At 48.7% G+C, this 20175-nt stretch overlaps 2 protein-coding genes and 1 long non-coding RNA gene across 4 annotated transcripts in view; 2 read left to right on the top strand and 1 right to left on the bottom strand.

The window, feature by feature from the left end:
- Positions 1-5434, top strand: part of WDR31 (WD repeat domain 31) — a 32457-nt gene extending 27023 nt beyond the window's left edge. Inside the window, exon 11 of the transcript XR_006588653.1 lies at positions 4554-5434. The gene's annotated coding sequence lies outside the window, so the exon portion shown is untranslated. The remainder of the gene's footprint in view (positions 1-4553) is intronic.
- Positions 526-17415, bottom strand: LOC123381545. Its single transcript, XR_006588654.1, has 3 exons — positions 17294-17415; positions 14689-15085; positions 526-1075 (listed from the first exon to the last, which is right to left on the bottom strand). It is a non-coding gene; the product is annotated as an uncharacterized LOC123381545 (long non-coding RNA).
- Positions 9509-18446, top strand: RNF183 (ring finger protein 183). Of its 2 annotated transcripts, none has more exons than XM_003995766.5 (2): positions 9509-9933; positions 16768-18446. In XM_003995766.5, the coding sequence occupies exon 2, from the start codon at positions 16805-16807 to the stop codon at positions 17375-17377; it is 573 nt and encodes a 190-aa protein (XP_003995815.1). In that variant the 5' UTR covers positions 9509-9933; positions 16768-16804; the 3' UTR covers positions 17378-18446. The 2 variants fall into 2 exon arrangements, with proteins under 2 accessions (XP_003995815.1, XP_044898817.1); XM_045042882.1 differs by lacking the exon at positions 9509-9933 and adding an exon at positions 15423-16072.
- Positions 18447-20175: the final 1729 nt, after the last annotated feature.

The following is a 20175-nucleotide window of genomic DNA, read 5'->3' as shown; positions in this document are numbered from 1 at the left end:
AAAAATGCAGCAGTCCGCTAATGTTTCCTGGAGTGGGCACCTCTTGGCACAGGCTGCCCTCCGAAGCCTACATCCCCCGCTAGCACGGCCATGAGAACAAGTTCTTGTCGGTGGACTGTGAGTGGAAGTGATGTGTGTAACTTCTACCTTATTAGCTCCAAAAAACGTGTTTGTCTGGGGTTACCACTCAGGGTCCCTTCCCACTCGCTGCAATGCAGACCGCCAGGGACAGCTTCAGCTATTCAGATGAGGACAAGATGACAGAACAGCAGGAGAGAAGGAGCCCCGAATAACCCTGAAATGCTGAGCTGTTCCACCAGCCTGACCGGCTAGACTGTGACATGAAAGAGAATGAAACCTCATTCTTTTTAAGCCGCTATATATATTTTTAACTTAAAGAAATATTTATTTATTTTGAGCTATAGAGAGTGGGGGAGGGGCAGAGAGAGAGACAGAGAGAGAGGATCCCAAGCAGGCCCCTCACTGTCAGTGAAGAGCCCCACACGGGGCTCAATCTCACGAACTGCGAGATCGTGACCTGAGCCGAAATCAAGAGTGGGTCGCTTAACCAACTGAGCCACCCAGTTGCCCCTCCAAGCCACTATATGTATTTTTTTATCTTTTAATTCAAGCATAGCAATCATAAATAATTGCAGATGCCTTACGATCATAGCTTGCTGATTCTCCATAAGCCAAACACACTCTAGTAACCAGTACTTCTGTGAAGAATTATAATACATCCCGGAATCCAGGATTCCCTCATTTTCTCAAATACAGAGACGTATGTGCTCTATATTTCATATACTACTTTCACAATCATAATTTCACCTGGGTCTTCCAATGACATAACACGGTGAGACAGGCAGTGTGGAGTATATTACCTCCGTTCTGCAGAGAAGAAAAATGACTTGCCAAGGAGCACACAGCATGTGGCGGAACCCACGTGGCAACTCGGGTCTTCAGACATGTGGACTGGTTCTTCCGGCCAGAGCCCTGGCCACCACTGCTTTCAGTGGTGTCCCGGTGGTGGTGGGCCTGAAGGCGAGGGACGGGGGCAGGTAGGAAGAGTCTGGACCTATGGAATAAATGACGTCAGTTAAACATCACAAACAGAAGGAAAGTCTGATCCTTTCTCAGCGGTTATCTCCCCAGGGTCTGAACGCATCAAAGTGCAGAGCCCAGCTTTGGGGTGATGGGAATTGGTGGCAGCCAGCACTGCTTGCCCAGACACTGGCTCTCTCGGTTCATTCAGAAATAATCTTGTGGAAACTGGCCAACTTCACATAACTAACAACCATGAGGACATTTGAAATGAGGCTACATGCAATGCTGTCCATGATTTGCCCTAACTGAAAAACAGAGGTAACAAAACAGCACCACACAGCATCGTCCCATTTGGGTAAAAATAAATCTGTACGTGTCTGTACATTCATAGATAAAGGTCTGGAAGAAATGGAGTAAAAATGTACCGGTGTAGGGGCGCTTGGGTGGCTCAGTTGGTTGAGCGTCTGACTTCGGCTCAGCTCTTGGTCTTGCGGTTCGTGAGTTCAAGCCCGGCGTCTGGCTCTGGCCTGACAGCTCAGAGCCTGGAGCCTGCTTTGGATCCTGTGTTTCTCTCTCTCTCTCTCTGCCCCTTCCACCACTTGTGCCCTGTCTCTCTCTCAAACATAAATAAACATTAAAAAAAATTTTTTTTTAATGTATCGGTGTTATCTCTGGGTATTGAGTTTAAAGATGAATTTATTTTCAGCTTTATGCCTTACTATATTGTTTGGTTGTTTTTGTTTTTGTTTTGCAATGAGGATAAATCAGTTTTATTATTTTTTTTGAAGGGCGGGGCAGAGAGAGAGGGAGGGAGAGAGAGAATCTTAAACAGCTCCATATTCAGCCTGGCCCAGGGCTCAATGCAGGGCTTGATCTCACAACCGTGAGATAATGACCTGAGCCAAGATCAAGGGTTGGACGTTTAAAAGTTTATAGGATAAACTGGCTCCCTCTCATCCATATCTGCCTATTACCAGCATCTTGTGTGTCCTTGCAGAGACAGTGCATGTACAAGGAGACACATCAATCTATTTCCTTTATTGCTTTTACAATCAAAAACAAGACTACTTTCATTCTGAAGAAAAGGTTTAGAAGAGTATTTTGTGATGTAGAAAGATAAGTGAGAGAAAGGCTACAAAACCGTTCATCGAGTACCACATATCTTTATAATAATTAGTTTTAAAAATCACATTTGAAATCCTTATAAAGAGGCGTGGTGGTCGTGGCGGTTAAGGGTGTGGACTCCCGACACCAGGCTGCTGGTTCAAATCCCAGGCTGCCACTTCTTTTCCTGGCAACTTTGGGCAAGTGACTTAATTTTTCCGTGCCTTGTGCCTTCACCCGTGTAACGGAAATGATACAGTAATAGCATCGATCCCCACAGAGCTGTCGTCAGGATCGGTACACGATTCAGGCAGAGCCCCTAGAAGAGCACCTAGCATTATTCCTAAGTGTCAGGATTATTACAGTCATGTGAGTTTCTAGGTTTTTCTGCATTGAACACTTACTACAGAGTTAAAAAATAAACTCCCGCAAAAGAAGGGGAACACCACGGATACAGATTGTACCACAGATGAGGGAGAGGGGCCGCAGAGAAAAGTGAGAGACTGTGGGGCCCCAGGAGGAGCGGCGATGATGCCTGCAGACGCAGAGAGGAGGCAGACATCCGGTTTCCCGATCTCGAGCCTCCGAAAGGGTCCCTTTGCCAGTGTTATCAGCGGAGCATCCTAAGAGCGGAAGGGGCCCTGGCCCAGGAGCGTCTCTCCTGGCGCTCGGAGAAGGCCTTGGAGGCTTTCCCGGGAACTCCTTGGACTTTCCTGGTACAAACAGCCTCCAGCCAGCTCCTTGGCACTGTCCTCCTGGCAGGACTTACCTGGAGGAAGGCTTCAGAATAAGTGTGAGGACTCAATGTGCTTGGATTAACTGACCCAAGGACTTTCTGAGGGCTAATTTCTACCACCCACCCTGACGGGGCTGAACGTCTGGGGATGGAAAGATGAGATGCTTCCTTCACAGCGCAGGTGGACAGAGAACCGTCCGATCTCAGTTCCGTGTTCCTACACATACTGGGAGGCACATGTGGGAGGCCTGTTATTCCTCATCCTTCAGCTGGAGACTGTTCTCTGCTTGGGGACTGAGGCGGGGAGGCTGCTCATGCGCAGTCTGCCGGGGAAAGCAGGGGAAGGGAGGCACAGGGCCAGGACGTGGAGGCCCCGAGTTCGAGTTCCAGCGGCAGCTCCGACATGTCACGTTAATAGTAGCTGGGATCAACTCTTCATTTCACTCATTTTTTGTTTCATGTTTTATTTATTTTTGAGAGAGAGCAGGGGAGGGGCCAGGGAAGGGGCAGAGAGAAAGGGAGACAGAGGATCCAAAGCGGGCTCTGCGCTGACGGCAGCAAGGGCCCCATGCGGGGCTTGAACTCACGAGCCACAAGATCATGACCTGAGTGGAAGCTGGATGTTTAACTGACTGAGCCATCCAGGTGCCCCCAAATCCAACTGCTCTTCATGGAACCCTGTGGATTCCGGGAATAACAACACTGGATGTGACCTACTTGATGAGAAGTGTATGAACTACTTGATATTTGAAACAATAGCTAGATCTTGGAGTTCCTACTAAGTCCGAGGTTACTAATACTGGGAAGTGGTCCCATTCAGTATTTCTAACCATCTGATACATGCTAAAAAGAAAATAAGAAAATAGTTCACAACCCTTATCCACAACTCCAAAATCCCTTCACTCTGAAGACAACGTTTTTTTTTCATTAAATTTGGCACCAAAATTGACCTGGCCCTATCCTGTTTCTTCTTTTTGGTATCATCAACTGCAGAATATTAAAGCATTTGATCCCAGGGTGCTGTGTCAGATCCCACTGGGAGAGTTACTTAATATACCCGTAAATATGCCATATCATCGTCCTAAAATAGGAAAAGATCCGGATTCGGAAGCACATCTGGCTCCAAGGGTTTTGTATAAGGGATTGTGACCTTGTAAAAACAAGTTGAGATGCTGCCTGAGGCAGGGGTCGGGCGTGCCGGCTCCCAGGTGGGGATTCACCTAGCCCTGTCCACGATATATCCTTGGGATCGTGTCCTTGGGAAGTCTTCAGGGATCTGAATGTAATGGATCATGAATGTGATCAGGAAGAGCCAAGGAGCATATATTGGGAATATTTGTCCTCAATCAGTACTCTTCATACTTTAGCATGTTTCTGAATCTCCTAAGGGTCTTGTAAAAAGGCAAATTATGACAGCAGGTCTGGAGTCGGCCTGAGCTCTGCATTTTGGACAATCTCGGGGTGATGCCTTCCCACTGGGACCGTCCCAAACTCTGGATGGATCTGAGGCAAGACTCTGAGTGATGATAATGTAGTGCCCCATGGAGAGAGGTGGCCCTGCCCTCACTAAACACGACCCCTCTTCACCTGGCCAAAACCTGCCTCGTTACCGCCTTTTCTCCACCCTCCCCTGCCCTTCTACTGCCTTCTGCTGCCTCTTCCTCCCCAGATGGAGCCATGCCACCCTGCGCCTCCACTGCCGACCTTGGCTGGACGGCACCAAGTCTCATGACTCTTCACTCATCCGGTTCCAAGGTACTGCTTAGATGAGGTGCTTTTCTGGTTGGCTGACCTCACCCCCCCCAAGCATGAACTAAATCAGTTCAATTCAGATTCCTCAGATGCCTCACTCTCTCCTGGGTGTCTTCCCGAAAAAACTTTCCACTGTTTGCAAAGTACTCCCTAGCCTTGACCACCTGGAGACATTGTGATAATGCATTTGCTCACTAGACAATCAGTGACCCGGAAAAGGACCCTGGTTTATTTTATTTTTATTTCAATGCTTGCAACGCCGTGACTGATTACTTACATGCCCTCCCTGTTTTTCTTTATAAGTTCTGGATTTCCTGGCTACAGAAAACTCTGGCTGACTGATTTTCCAAGTGAATTCTCCTGTTACGAAAGGAATACATATTCACTGATGAAAACTTAGAATAATATAAATGAAAAGAAAATGACACGGCCAGCGAGCTTATCACCGAGAGATACAACATTTTGCCTCACGGTCTTTCAGTCTTTTTTTTTTTTAATGCTTATTTATTTTTGAGACAGGGAGAGAGGGAGACACAGAATCTGAAACAGGCTCCAGGTTCTGAGCTGTCAGCACAGAGCCTGACGCAGGGCTCAAACTCACAGACCGCGAGATCATGACCTGAGCTGAAGTCGGATGCTTAACTGACTGAGCCACCCAGGCGCCCCTCTTTCAGTCTTTATGTATAGTTTGTTTTACACAATCTAGCTCACACTACACACACCATTTTGTAAACTGCCTTCCTGCCTCCATTTACGACATGTCGTGACCATTTTCACAAGTAATAACAATTTTTCTACATCATTTTTTTTTTAATTTTTTTTTTCCAACGTTTATTTATTTTTGGCTCAGAGAGAGACAGAGCATGAACGGGGGAGGGGCAGAGAGAGAGAGAGACACAGAATCGGAAACAGGCTCCAGGCTCTGAGCCATCAGCCCAGAGCCTGACGCGGGGCTCGAACTCCCGGACCGCGAGATCGTGACCTGGCTGAAGTCAGACGCTTAACCGGCTGTGCCACCCAGGCGCCCCTACATCATTTTAAGTGATAAAGTAGTTTTCTACTCAACTGATGTGCTATAGTTGGGCTTTTTTTTTTTTTTTTTTTTTTTTAACGTTCATTCAGTTTTGAGAGACAGAGCACGAATGGGTAAGGGCAGAGAGAGGGAGACATAGACTCCAAAGCAGGCTCCAGGCTCTGAGCTGTCAGCACAGAGCCCGACGCGGGACTCAAACTCAGGAACCGGCAGATCATGACCTGAGCCGAAGTCGGACGCTCAACCGACCGAGCCACCCAGGTGCCCCTATAGTTGGGCTTTTATATTTCTTTCAATCTTTTTTTTTTTTTTTAACTTAAAACTTCGATGAACATCCTCACTTAACCAAAAGACACAGGCATATTCTGATTGTGACACTAATTCCAACGCATGTGTATATTTCGCCACCACCAAGCAGTTCTCAGACACCGGCTGGATGTCCCACGGGTCAGCTCAATTGTGACACTACCTAGTTGGAGATGGCGTCAGCTCCCACAGTGAAGGGCTCGCTCCCGCAAGATTGTCCCCACCATTACCACACACACTTCAGAAAACCCACTATAAGTCCAGCTCATCACCCAGGCTTCTGATCAACTGGCTACAGATAGATCGGAGGTTCCCATGACCTTGGGTTTGGTTAATTTGCTAACGTGGCTCGCAGAACTCAGAGAAGCATCCGCTTATCCTTACGGGCTTATTATAGAAGGTATGTCAAGGCCTGTGGCTTTTATCTCTATAAAAGCTGCAGATGAACAGCCCGATGGAAGAGGCGCATAGGGCAGGCAGGCCATGTGGGACGGGGCATGTAGCCTCTCTGCCCTGTCCCGGCACTGCCCTGTGTTCATCAGTCCAGAAGCTCTCTGAACCCCATCCTTTAGGGGATTTATGGAGGCCTCACTAGAGCAATGTTTGACTAAATCATGGCCACTGGCAATTGAATTCCATCTCTAGCCCCTCTCCTCTCCCAGGGGGTGGGTGTCCAGGCTGGAATGAAAGTTCCAACCCCAAGATTACAAGGTTGGTTGCCCTGGCAACGAGCCACCTTTGGGTTGCCTGGGCGCTTTCCAAAAGTTTTCTCATTCACATAACAAAAGACATGTTTAGTGTTCCCATCACTTAGGAAATTCCAAGGGATTTAGGAACTCTGTGCCAGGAATAGAAGGATCAAATGTATATTTCATGTTATAAATCTCCATGTCATGTTATTTCATGTTATACATTTCATGTTATAAATCTCCATGTCACATATGTCTTTTGGGCACGTCCGAGGAATTATATTATTAGGTCAAAGTGTACGAACTTCTTCATGGTTTGCACGAATGCTGCCAAACCAGAAAGCATAGCTTCCAAACTGTCAAACACAACGCAGATCCTTTGGGCTGAATCAGTGTCTCGAATCTCCACTAACCTAGGTTAACCAGCAGTGAAATTTAAAAGCAGGGAATTGTAGAGCTGACAGGGACCTCAGGCCTTCCAGGCACACCTGAGTTCCCTCTGTCTCCAGCTCAGAAAGAGGAAAATTTCTTAGAGATCTTTCCTAGGGATTGGCAACTTTCTGGAGTCCACAGCTTTAATTTTACACAATTCTAGGCTAATCTAAATCCCACATTTTGGCATTTATTTTTCCAGCTAATATATATTTTTTAATGTTTATTTATTTTTGAGAGAGAGAGAGAGTGAGAGCAAGCAGGGGAGGGGCAGAGAGAGGGAGACATAGTCCGAAGCAGGTTCCAGGTTCTGAGCTGTTGGCACAGAGCCCGATGCGGGGCTTGAATCCACGAACTGTGAGATCATGACCTGAGCCGAAGTCAGCCGCTTAACAGACTGAACCACCCAGGTGTCCCTCCAACTAATATTTATATATTTAAAATGAAGGGATTAGATCAGTAGGGGAATGGTTGGGTAATTTATGACTCATTCAATAAAATATGATGCAACCATTACAAAACTGAAAACAAGCTTTTTAGGTATTAATCCAGAATGATATTTCAGGTGCATTGTTAAGTGAAAAAGGCAAGGTGCAGAACAGTGTATATCATGTGCACATTTGCGTAAAGAGGAGGAAAAGAGACACGTAGACGTTTTACCAAAGGAGTTGTTTGCACAGCTATAAAATTTCTTTGGGAAGATGCAAAAGAAACTGACAGTACAATACCTTAATTTTCAAGGGCACCTTGGTGGCTCAGTCGGTTAACTGTCCGACTGTTGATTTCGGCTCAGGTCATGATCTCACGGTTCGTGGGTTCTAGCTCGCGTCAGGCTCTTTGCTGACAGCATGGAGCCTGCTTGGGATTCTCTCTCCCCCTCTCTCTGCCCCTCCCCTGCTCTCTCTCAAAATAAATAAACTGAAAAAAAAATTTTGTTAAATAACCTTAATTTTCAGGGCATTGAGGTGGCTGGGAGAAGAACACAACATTTTCACCACAAAATCAAATCTTTCACATGTATATGTTACCTATTCTAAAATAAAATAATTTTAGAAACATAAAATGATGCAACCAGGACAATTGATTACAATGCCAACCGAAGACATTTATTTAGGGGTGTCTGGGTAGCTCAGTTGCTTAGGCGTCTGACTTCAGGCTCAGGTCATGGTCTCGTGGTTCGTGAGTTCGAGCCCCACATTGGGCTCTCTGCTGTCGGCATGGAGCCCACTTCAGATCCTCTGTTTCCCTCACTCTCTCTCTCTCTCTCTCTCTCTCAAAAATAAACATTATGAAAAATTTTGAAAAAGACATTTATTTATTTGTTTATCCTCCAAAGCCTATGGAAAAGGTCAGTAAAGGAATAAAGTTAGAGGAGTCTGAGTACACAGACCGTGAGGGGGCCAGAAAAGGCGTCTTACACTGAGGAGAGGGTAAGGCAAGGGCACAGATTTCAGAGCCACATTTACAGGCCCAGCTGTTAAGTGGTTCTCATGAGACCTTGGGCAAATAAATCCCTTCCTTGCTTTGAGCTGCAGATTCCTTATCTGCAGAAGAATAAGGAAGAGTCACGGATTTTTCTGTGTCCCGTATCGCCAGGCACTGTGCTCCCTGGGATTGCTGGGGGCATTTGCCGTCACAGATCACAGCGTTCAGTAAAACACCCAGAAAACTACCATTATTACTTTTAATAATAGTGGCGGGTTTTTTTTTTTTTTTTTTCCCTAGCAGACTGACAAATCTTAAACTGAGTCCCTTTAAAAAAACCAGTGTCCTTTTTTTAAGTTGATGTATTTATTTTGAGAGAGAGAGAGGGCATGAGCAGGGGAGGGGCAGAGAGAGAGGGAACCCCAAGCAGGCTCTTTGCTGTCAGCACGGAGTCCAACGTGGGGCTTGAGCTCGTGAACCGTGAGATCATGACCTGAGCTGAAACCAAGAGTCGGGTGCTTACCTGACCGAGCCACCCAGGTGCTCCCCAAATCAGTGTCTTATTTAAATTTGAGTTCTCTAATTATAAATGAGGTTGAGCAGTTATGTGCGTATCCCGTCGTGTTTCCCTTCAGTGATCTTCCAGATCCTATCGGCATAAGAGCCGTAGTTAACATTTCCTGTGTGCTGTGAACCCTCCAAGTGATATTTCATGTCATCTGCAGATCAAGCAGGTAAAATTATGATGCCCATTTACAGGTGACAAAACGAGGCTTAGAGAAGACTGTTTGCTCTTCTCGACTGCTAGTGAGTAGAGTCTGGATTCTGAGCAAGGACTTGACCCTGAGCCAGACATCTGACTTGATTGACGCAGTCTCTTCACGTTTAGCTTAAATAATCGCCCCCGATTGTTTTTCTGTTGGATGATTTGCCTTTTCCTTAATATTTTGCAAGAGCCCCTTGTATTTCGGTTTGTAGGGGCCCAGGGCGGTGGGGGGGGGGTAGTTATCTGGGCTGAGGGACAAGTGGCCTCAGAGATATCCTGCCTTCCCTCCAAGTAAGGTTGGGCAGGAGTCAAGGCTGAACAGTCAGTTGTGGCAGGAAATCAAGACAGAGCAGAGGTCTGCAAGGGTGAGGGACTTTGACCCCCTCAGAGAAAAAGCTAGAGTGACTCACAGGCGGAAGAGAAAACCAAAGCTCCCAGGCTGTCCCCTGTGAGCACCGACAGTCCAAAGTCATCAGAAGGAGGACAAAAACCAGAGCCTGGTCAGGAGCTGCCAGAGACCCATGCAAATGAGGCCCGCCCCCCACTGCCTGGAAACCAGGCCGAGAGAAGTTAGAGCACAGAGCACACGCTGCAGGGTCCGCACTGGGGACAGGAGGAGGAGGCGGAGGGGACTCTGAGGAAGCAGGTAAGGAGCCAGAGAGGGGCATGGAGGGACGGGTGGGACACAGGGTCCCAGAGCCCTGAGAGGCAGTGCCGTCGGCCAACGTGAACGCTGCGGCCTGGGAGGAAAGGGCTCCTGGGACCATCTTTCAAGCTCAGCCCTTCTTCAGCTGTGAAGTCTTAAGCCACTTGACATTCTTTTTTTCTTTCTTTCTTTTTTAAGCCACTTCACATTCTGAGCCTTGGCGTCCCTACCTATAAAATGGGTATAAAACTATCGTACTAATTTGGGGCGCCTGGGTGGCCCAGTCAGTTAAGTGTCCCAGTCTTGATTTCAGCTCTGGTCATGACCTCACAGTCATGAGATCGAGCCCCAAGTCGGGCTCTGCTCTGGGTGCAGAGCCTGCTTAAGATTCTCTCTCTCTCGGGGCGCCTGGGTGGCTCAGTCGGTTGAGTGTCTGACTTCGGCTCAGGTCATGATCTCGCTGTTTGTGAGTTCGAGCCCCGCTTCGGGCTCTGTGCTGACGGCTCAGAGCCTGGAGTCTGCTTTGGAGTCTGTCTCCCTCTCTCTCTGCCCCTTCCCTGCTATCTGTTCTCTGTCTCTCAAAAATGAATAAACGTTTAAAAAAAAAAAAAAAGAAGATTCTCTCTCCCTCCGCTCCTCCCCTGTGCGCGTGCGAGCGTGAGTCCATGCGCATGGTCTCTCTCTCTCTCAAAAATAAATAAACAGTAAAAAAAGGAAGGAAAGGAGGTAGGGAGGAAGGAAGGAAAGGAGGAAGAAAGAAAACGATCATGCTAACTATACTGAGCCCCTGCTGTGCTTTGCTGGGCACATGATAGTTATTATCCCTTTCTCACAAGGCAAGCCTCAAAGGCGGGATTATTAGCCTATTTTACAAAGAAAAATGAAGCTCAGAGAGCATAAGCCATTTACCTAAGACCACACAGCAAATAAGTCTGGTTCCAAAGCCCATACACTTTCAACTTCCGATCCTGCTTCCTTTCACAGGGTGGTTTTAAAGAATCCGATGGCCTTAATCAGATGGAAAAAAGTTGTAAAAGACCATCATAAAATCGAGATGTGAGTTGCTACACTTAGATCCTAGCCAGGACCGAGACCCTTCGTAAGCTGTGAAGTCCTGTAAATGCTAGTTCTTAACTCTCTCCTCTTGAGGGCAAAAACTTCGGGGTGACACTACAGGCAGTATCTGGCTGACTTGGTCACAGACCACGGTGATGCCTTTGGGGTGCTGTCTAGGACTTACGGCAGCTGAGATGTTCTGCCTTGGGGGTGGACACACCGACACAGGCCGGAATCTGTCCTAGAGAGGCTGGCCTCTGACCTGCTGATCCTGGAACAACAGTGGATGTCTGAGGGGACCCTGGCAGATAAGGGCCCAGGCGCTCATGCGACAGTAATCATTCCTACTCTTGAATGGCCTCTTACGGCTTTGGCCATGGAACTTCAGAAAATGTAGGTCTGCTTTGGGGGCACGGGACAGATCGTTAAGGGTGCTAATATAAGTTCATTGTACTGTAGTAAAGTTAGAGTTTTCAGACGAGAGGGCACCCGGGTGGCTCAGTTAAACATCTGACTTCAGCTCAGGTCATAACCTTACAGTCTGAGAGTTCAAGTCTCGTATCGGGTGAGCTCGTGCCCTGCTTCAGGCGAACACGAGCCCCAGGTGAGCCGCATTTCTGTCTCTCTCTCTCTGCCCCTCCCTCAGTTGCTCCCTCTCAAAAAAAAAAAGAATTTTCAGATGAATTAAAAAATTTTTTTTTAATGTTTATTTTTGAAAGAGAGAGAGAGAGAGAGAATGTAAATGGGGGAGGGGTCGAGAGAGAGGGAGACACAGAATCCAGAGCAGGATCCAGGCTCTGAGCTGACAGCACGAACCACGAGATCATGACCTGAGCAGAAGTCAGCCGCTTAGCTGACTGAGCCACCCAGATGCCCCTCAGATGAGAGAATTTAAGACAAAACAAAAAAACACCTATAATCTTACTCCCAGAGATAACCATTGTTGACATTTTGGTGTTTGTTTTTCCAGACAATTCTTCCACTGCATACATATATTGGATATACGGTCATGATAGGGTTTTATTGCTGTTTCTTTTTGCTTAATGGCATCACAAACATTTCCACATTAATAGATGTTTTATCACATCATTTTAAAGGCTGCAAAGTGTCTCTCCACGGGGATAGAGCAGAATATCTTTAATTGACGTCCCACTATTGAATGAGTAAGCAGTTTTCCATACTAGGCTGTTAGAGCTGTGCTTCTATGGGCATCTCTACAGTCAAGCCTTAGCAGAAGTCCTTGATTATGTCCATGGGACAGATGCCCAGTGGGGTAACTTCTGAATCAAGGCCATGTACCTTCTTTTTTTATTATTGAGAGAGAGAGAGAGAGAGAGAGAGAGAGAGAGAGAGAGAGAGAGAGAGAGAGAGCGCACAAGCTGGGGAGGGGCAGAGAGAGAGAGGGAGACACAGAATCTGAAGCAGGCTCCAGGCTCTGAGCTGTGAGCACAGAGCCCAACAGGGAGCTTGAGATCATGACTTGAGCCAAAGTCAGACGCTTAACTGACTGAGCCACCCAGGTGCCCCAAAGGCCATGTACATTTTAAGGCTTTGATAAGTACTAAAGGTCTTCTTCATACACACTCTGGAATTCAGAGCCCCTCAAAGCTCACCACAGAACCTTTTTCATGGCGAGGCTTGACCTTTCTCTCAAATCCATTTGCAGGGATAATGCCAACCGCCTCACACGTAGTCTTTGCCGGATGCCAGGCTCTAAGAGCCTTCTCTTCTGACGTACTACTTTCAGCCTCCTTTTCCGAAGAAGACATTGAGGGGGCACCTGGGTTAGTGCAGTCGGTTAAGCAGCTGACTCTTGATCTTGGCTCAGGTCATGATCTTTTGGTTTGGGAGTTCGAGCCCTGACTGGGGCCCTGCGCTGACAGCGTGGAGCCTGCTTGGGATTCTCTTTCATTCTCTCTCTCTCTCTGCCCCTACCTCGCTTGTGCTCTCTTTCTAAAATAAATAAACATTAAAAAAAAAAAGATATTGAGACACAGGTGAAGCAATTCAACTGGGATCACAGCCCTAATAAGCAGCGCATCTGGAGTCATGAGCCTGAACAACATGGTTCCAGAATCTACGCTGTCCGCTGCTCTTTGGAAAGTGCCTTTGATTTCATCTCCACAGACAGTTCTTCCTCCATCCCTTTGACCTTCTCTGCCATGGCCTGGCCTACATCAAGTGCCACCACCCCAGCTGGTGATAAAGTCCCTCATGGTCTTGCATTTCTACTCTGTCCTTTTCAGTCTGTTGTCTGCTCTGCAGCTGGAATGCTGTTTTTTTTTTTTTTCCTTCTTCTTCTCATTTATTTTTTTTAGAGAGAGAGACAGCAAGCAGGGAAGGGGCAGAGAGAGAGGGAGACACAGAACCGGAAACAGGCTCCAGGCTCTGAGCTGTCAGCAGAGCCCGATGTGGGGCTCGAACTCATAGACCGTGAGATCATGACCTGAGCTGTAGTCGGCTGCCCAACCGACTGAGCCAGCCAGGCGCCCCTTCTTATTTTTAAAAATATTTTATTTTTAAGCAACTTTTACACCCAACATGGAGCCCGAATCCACAACCCAGAGATCAACCCTCTACTGACCGAGCCAGCCAGGCACCCCTGCAACAGTGATTTTAAAATGGAAATTGGAAAAAAAATAACAAAATAAAATGGAAATAGGATGACCCCCCCCTCCCCCATCCCTCCAAACGAAATCCAGATTAGCTCCCCAGGGCCTGCGGCTTTCCCTCTGGCTTATCCTGAGCCATTTTCCTGCTCCAGCTCCACCCACTACACTCAGTCACCTCCTTTCACTTCCTGAATCTGGCAGAGGCTTTTCTCACCTTGGGGCTTTGTACTCATTGTTCCCATGGCCCCGGAGTGTTCTTCCTCCACCCCGGCTGGTTTCTTGTCCTTCAGACTCAGCTTTCATACCACCTCTTTGAAGAAACCTTCCCCCGGTAGTTTCCTAGGGAGCCTGTTCCCTAAACCCATTTTCCTTTCTGTCCTTTATAGCGTGCAGTAAAATGGTAGGTTTAGTCATTGCCCACTACTCATTAGTCAGTTTTTTCCCTCCTAGCACTCTAAGTGCCCTGAGGTCAAAGCCACGCCTCTTTCATTCATCATTTCCCCAGTGCCCAGCTCCGGGCACGCGCAGTGAGGGCTCAATAACTTAACTGTAGGGGCGCCTGGGTGGCTCAGTCAGTTAAGACCCCCACTTCGGTTAAGGTAATGATCTCATGATTCGTGAGTTCAGGCCCCACATCAGGCTCTCTGCTGTCAGTGCAGGGCCGGCTTCAGATCCTCCGTCCTCCTCCCTCTCTGCACCTCCCCCACCTGTGCTCTCCCTCTCTCTCTCTCTCTCAAAAATGAAATAAACATTAAATGACTTAGTAACTGTAGAATGGATGAATGGTCCACAGGGGAAGGCATTATCCTTGGTAAACTCTCCCGGCTTCGGCCAGCACTGTTCCATCCCCCTTCTGCATACCTTTGTTTCCCCTTCCCTACGCGGAGCAGTGACAGAAGAGAGAACAGCAGGAAGCTATGGACAAGAGAGTGTAAGCAGGTTTTGCTTCAGGTCTCAACTCGGGGCAGATGGTGTCACGTGAAGCGCACAAGGGAGACTTGGTTCCCCCAAGCCTCGTGCGTGGTTCCCGGATTGCCACGAGAGACTCCTGGTGCGAGGAATCCCCGGACCAGATGCAAACACTTACCATGTAGTTAACAACACGCACCCGGCAGGTGAACTGATGGACGAGTGTTGTCTTCAAGCAGCAGTACAGTGGTGAGCTGGAAGCTCTAGTGTCACCACTGGGTGACACCACTGACGAGCTGGGAGACCTTGGGTGAGAGTCACTTCTTGCTTCCCGTCTGCAAAGTGAGTGGTTAGGATGGAGAAATGGTTCTTAAACTTTTTCTTCCCCTCAGCAGCTCCACTCAGCTTATTCAAGCGATCGATATGGGAAAAGCCAGGTGTTTCTGGTTGAAATGGGGAAGCGGGGCTGGAACTGTCCTCCTTCCTGGCTCCCCCTTTTAAGTCCCCAAGGGTGGAGAGATGGCCGGCCTTTGGACTCTAAGATCTCAGCGGTCAGTGCCTGCCAGGCTGGTTGTCTGTGTTCCAAGAACAAAGATGGCATTAAGACTTGCATGGTTGCAGCTACTTGGGCACATTAAATGATCAGCAAAGGGGGCGTCTTGGGGTGCATGAGTGGCTCAGTCGGTCAGGTGTCCGACTTCAGCTTGGGTCATGATCTCACGGTTCGAGTTCAAGCCTCACATTGGGCTCACTGCTGTCAGCACAGAATCCGCTTCGGATCCTCTGTCCCTCTGTCTCTGCTCTCTGCCTCTCCCTTGCTGGTGCATGCTCTCTCAAAAATAAATAAACATAAAAAAAAAAAAAGAAAAGAAAGGGGGCACCTGGCTGGCTCAGGAGGAGGCGCACACGACTCTTGATCTCGGGTTGTGAGTCTGAACCTCACATTGGGTGTAGAGATTACTTAAAACAAAACAAAAACAAAAAACTTAAAAAAAAAAAATGATCAGAAGGGGACCAGAGAGGATGTGCAGAGATTTTGGACTGTGTAGCAGGTGAACATCGTAGCAGCCAAAGGACAGGGGAGGCAGCCCCTTTGTGTGTGGAGGAGGCTTTGGCCACTTTAGGAAAGAAATGGGGGCCCGGGAGAGAAGCAGCCCAGAGGCTCACTTACCCCCTCCACAATCTAGAAAAAGGAAATTGCCACCCCTCCCTTTCCAGATCTTGGATCCCAGGTCTTGAAGAGACCGCCCACAATCTTGCAGACGCTTGGCTTCCAAGGTTGGCTGTGTGCCACGCCCTGGGGGAACTCTGGTCCCCCACCTCCCCACTCCGCCACCCAGGCGGCTCCGTGGCCTTTGCCGCGGGCAGGTGTGCTCAGGAGGCCGCAGCCCGGGCCCCCTGGCAGCTCCAGGTGCTGTGTGTGCTGCCATGGAGACGGGCCCGGGGTTGGCGGCTGGTGGAGAGAAGGCTGTCTCCTGAAGCTTTGTGGATTCAGGAGAGGGAGAGACCGGAGCCTCAGGTCCTTCAGGTAGTCTGCCCGACCTAGTGCCAAGGAAGCCCAGGTGGGTGCCCTGGGGTTTCCCGGGACAGAGGGAGGGAGGAGGAGCCAGGAGAGGCCAAGTATTGGGAGGAGGCTCTGGAAGGGCTGATCTGGGGACCTGGGTGTCTCTAAGCTTCCAGGTCAAGGGGAAAAGCCTCGCCAGGGCCCCCCTTGCCGGGCCAGTGCAATGCCCTGCGCAGACTGGGCAAATGGGCTCTGGAGGGTTGGCCCGATAGCCCAGTGGGAGGAGGGAAAGAGGGCCTGGCATTTGTCCCCAGAGAGACAAACCGGGGGATTCACAAAGACCATCTCTGCACACACCAGTCAGGGATTTGAGGCCACAGGGAAGGAAGTATTTGCCCTGTAACACAAACCACTGACTGGTTCCCCTCTCTCTTCCTGGAGTCTGAGGAGCCAAGGGTGATCACATGGAACACAAGGCGTACTTTATCCGTGTCCAGAGCCAGGGTGCAGTCTCCTCCAGGGGCAGCTTGTTAACAGTGGGGTGGCTCAGGCCTTTGCCTTGATAGAAGGCCTGCTGCAGGAGCCCGGACTTTGCAGCTTAGGAACTGGGTGGTCTGGAACAAATTGCTGAGTTTTTCATCTGTGAAATGTGGGTGACAGTATCTTTCAACAGCACACAGACTCCTTGCCTAGGGCCAGGCACAAGGATGGGGCTCAATGGGTGTCCCTTTGCTCCTTTGCCCTTTCTGCCAGGACATTCCTACTAGGCCTCGCGGTGTCCGATCTGAGGATGGCCGAGCAGCAGGGCCGGGAGCCTGAGTGCCCTGTCTGCTGGAACCCCTTCAACAACACGTTCCACACCCCCAAAGTGCTGGACTGCTGTCACTCCTTCTGCGTGGAATGCCTGGCCCACCTCAGCCTGGTGACTCCAGCCCGGCGCCGGTTGCTCTGCCCCCTCTGTCGCCAGCCCACGGTGCTGGCCTCTGGGCAGCCTGTCACGGACTTGCCCACGGATACTGCCGTGCTCACCCTGCTTCGCCTGGAGCCCCACCATGTCATCCTGGAAGGCCACCAGCTCTGTCTCAAGGACCAGCCTAAGAGCCGCTACTTCCTGCGCCAGCCCCGGGTTTACACGCTGGACCTAGGCCCTGAGCCCGGGGGCCAAACTGGGCCCCCCCAGGACGCAGGCCCTTCCCCCAGGTCTCTGCCCGTTCCCGTCCCCAGCCACTACTCTCTGAGGGAGTGTTTCCGCAACCCTCAGTTCCGGATCTTTGCTTACCTGATGGCTGTCATCCTCAGCGTCACCCTGTTGCTCATCTTCTCCGTCTTTTGGACTAAGCAGTTCCTTTGGGGTGTGGGATGAGCGTTGCTTCTGGACAAGGAACCAAGTCTTTCCTGACTGCTGCTGGGGATGGGGACCGCAGAGCCTCATTTGGGGTTGTCTTCCTTTGTAGTATTGTTCCTTTTTGCAACCCGGAGATCAGTAAGGCCAGGTGTTTGCTTCTGGGAACAGTCCTATAATGGGAATATTTGAAACCGAAAAGGCTGGGAAAAGGTGTGAAGAGACCCCTGGGTGTGAGCCATGGGCCAAGAAGGGCAGAGAAGCAGACCTGGGACAAAGAGCTACGTGGCAAGTTGTGCTCAAGGGCTGGACGATGGTATCCGGGAGCTCGACCGGCCCAGAAAGTGCATTTCTCACTGGAGTTGCTCCCAACTCGGTTCACATTTGTTTGTTATATCTTGCTACAATTTTGGAAAGTGAGCCTCAATTCTGTGAGCAAAGGCGTGTGCCTTCTTTCAGTTTTCTCTTTAGAAGTCCTGCCACCTGCAGTCACGAACTCAAGCACTGACTCATTCAATAACCGCTTGGTCGATGTGGTGTCAGAACTAGGGGAAGGGAAGGATAGGATATCCATGGGTCACAGAGAGCCTCTACCAGCAAGGACGGCATGTTTCCTCAGCTGCTTGTACAGGACAACCTCTTGTCGGTGTGTGGCTGCTGGAGTGTTGAGAGTAAAGGTGATCAAAAGAAATCTGCGATTTGGAGAAAAGGTTTTTATTCCTCCGGGTAGGTGCAGAGGCCCTAATTAAGCCTGGATGCTGGACAGAGCTGACTCCCCTGCTCCAGGCAGTTGACCTCAAGAGGTAGGGCAGAAGCCCTGGATAGAGGGCTCCATCCCAGGCCATGCAGACAGAGATGCTAGTTTTCATTTCATGGGACTTAATTCCAGTACCAAGGCAAACTAGATGCGTAGGTGGTTTAACTCTAGATTGCCACCTAGGCAGTATCTAAAACTCTTCTTCCCCAGTTTTAATATTGTCCAGTGGCCCACAGTTCTGGAACAATCTCAAAGTGGTTAAAACACCATTACAATTATGAAAAGACAACATTTGAGGGGTATTTTGATTTGTGGAATAAACTTTCAGAGTCAGAAACTGAGTTGGTTTTATTTGTTCTAAATAAAGTTTTGTGCTTAACGGAACTAGCTTCTATAAATTAAGGGATCTTTGCGTACAAGGTATTCCAAAATAGCCAAGACCTGTATTTTGTGTTCAGTAAAATCAAATGCTGTTAAGGGCCAAGGTGAAAATTCTCCATTACAAAATGGGAAAGCCACTACGTAACCCACCAGGGGACTAGCACCTACCTCTCTGTTCGTGCCATCAAAGGTAATTGCACTGAAGCTGGGACTCAACCTCTCCCCACTGACTTCATTTCTTTACACGTCCTTGCTCCTTAACCTTGTGGCAGGTAAATTAGGCAGTGATCTCCCGTGTTCTCTGAGCCATGAGGAAAGGGAGCTGGTGGGGGGCGGAAGCCCAGAACGACTGCTCTACACTGGAGCTTACTGCTCTGAGTGAGGGAAGCCTCATCCCTATTTTTTTTTTTTTTTAATTTTTTTTTTCAACGTTTATTTATTTTTGGGACAGAGAGAGAGAGCATGAACGGGGGAGGGGCAGAGAGAGAGGGAGACACAGAACTGGAAACAGGCTCCAGGCTCTGAGCCATCAGCCCAGAGCCCGATGCGGGGCTCGAACTCACGGACCGTGAGATCGTGACCGGGCTGAAGTCGGAGGCTTAACCGACTGCGCCACCCAGGCGCCCCGCCTCATCCCTATTTTACAGATGAAACTGAGGCTCCGCAAGTTTAGCTACCTCGTTCAAGGTCGCCCAGCTAGTAAGTGGTGAAGCCTTAGTCAAAATAGCATTGCAGCGGCTCTTGCAGTGGCTGATAGACCATCCACATAAGGAAAAATGTAGATCTGAGTTTTTTGGGTAGGGAGGGGTATATTTAACATGAGGGCGTCTTCTATTTTCACACTCAGTAGTTCTAAACTTGGGGCACGCAGAAATGTTTGGAAGCATTTTGCTAGTCCAACGAAGGGGGTGGGTTGTGCTTCTGGCTTTTAGCACTCCGCAGGTCAGGGATGCTAAGACTCGCTGCAATGCTTAAGAAAGTTCTACACAACAAGATATCTACCCCAAGACAGTTTCCTGTCGACACTATAGGCGCTTCATTAGTTCATGAGGCAGAAGTGGTGAAATTACCCTAATTCCCTTTGGCATGAAGTCAGACGCAGAGATGCAGCGACTCATCAAAAGGGAGGTATAAAGGGTAGAGTGGCTAAAATGTGTACAGGAAATAGGCCACGCTGACCAGACTGGTCATTCTGTCTGGCCGGCGGTGCCAACAGACTCAATAGCTCTATGAAAGCTATTCATAAGGTCACAGAAGACAGGCCAGGCTCCACCACTCACTGATGGGGTAACCTTGAGCAAGTTACTTCTCTGAGCTTCAGCTCTATCAAAGGAGAATAATTCAGAAGATTGGGAGGATTGAATGAGGTGTCTGAACATGCCTGGCACAGTCTCTAGGCAGTAAGTTAGGTCCTTTAAGTGGTGGCTCTCATATTTATCTCACCGTTATTATGAAATGCTACATTTGGTTTATGCTCCTCAGCTGTTTCCTTACAGTATTTCCAAAGCACAAATGTATATTCCACAAGGTAACTGTTTTGCCAAAGGCTTACGTGAAAATGTGCTCACCCAACTGCTACCTCTACATCTCTTGGAACAACCAAAAAAAAAAAAAAGTTTCATGGAACTAATAGTAAAATTCAAATTTGAAAAATGAAAAACCTTTGTTAACACACTATATC

Source organism: Felis catus, chromosome D4 (genome assembly GCF_018350175.1).
Source record: "Felis catus isolate Fca126 chromosome D4, F.catus_Fca126_mat1.0, whole genome shotgun sequence".
NCBI classification, from domain to species: domain Eukaryota; kingdom Metazoa; phylum Chordata; class Mammalia; order Carnivora; family Felidae; genus Felis; species Felis catus.
The sequence above is the reverse complement of the archived record's forward strand: the minus strand, read 5'-3'. Positions and strand labels throughout refer to the sequence as shown.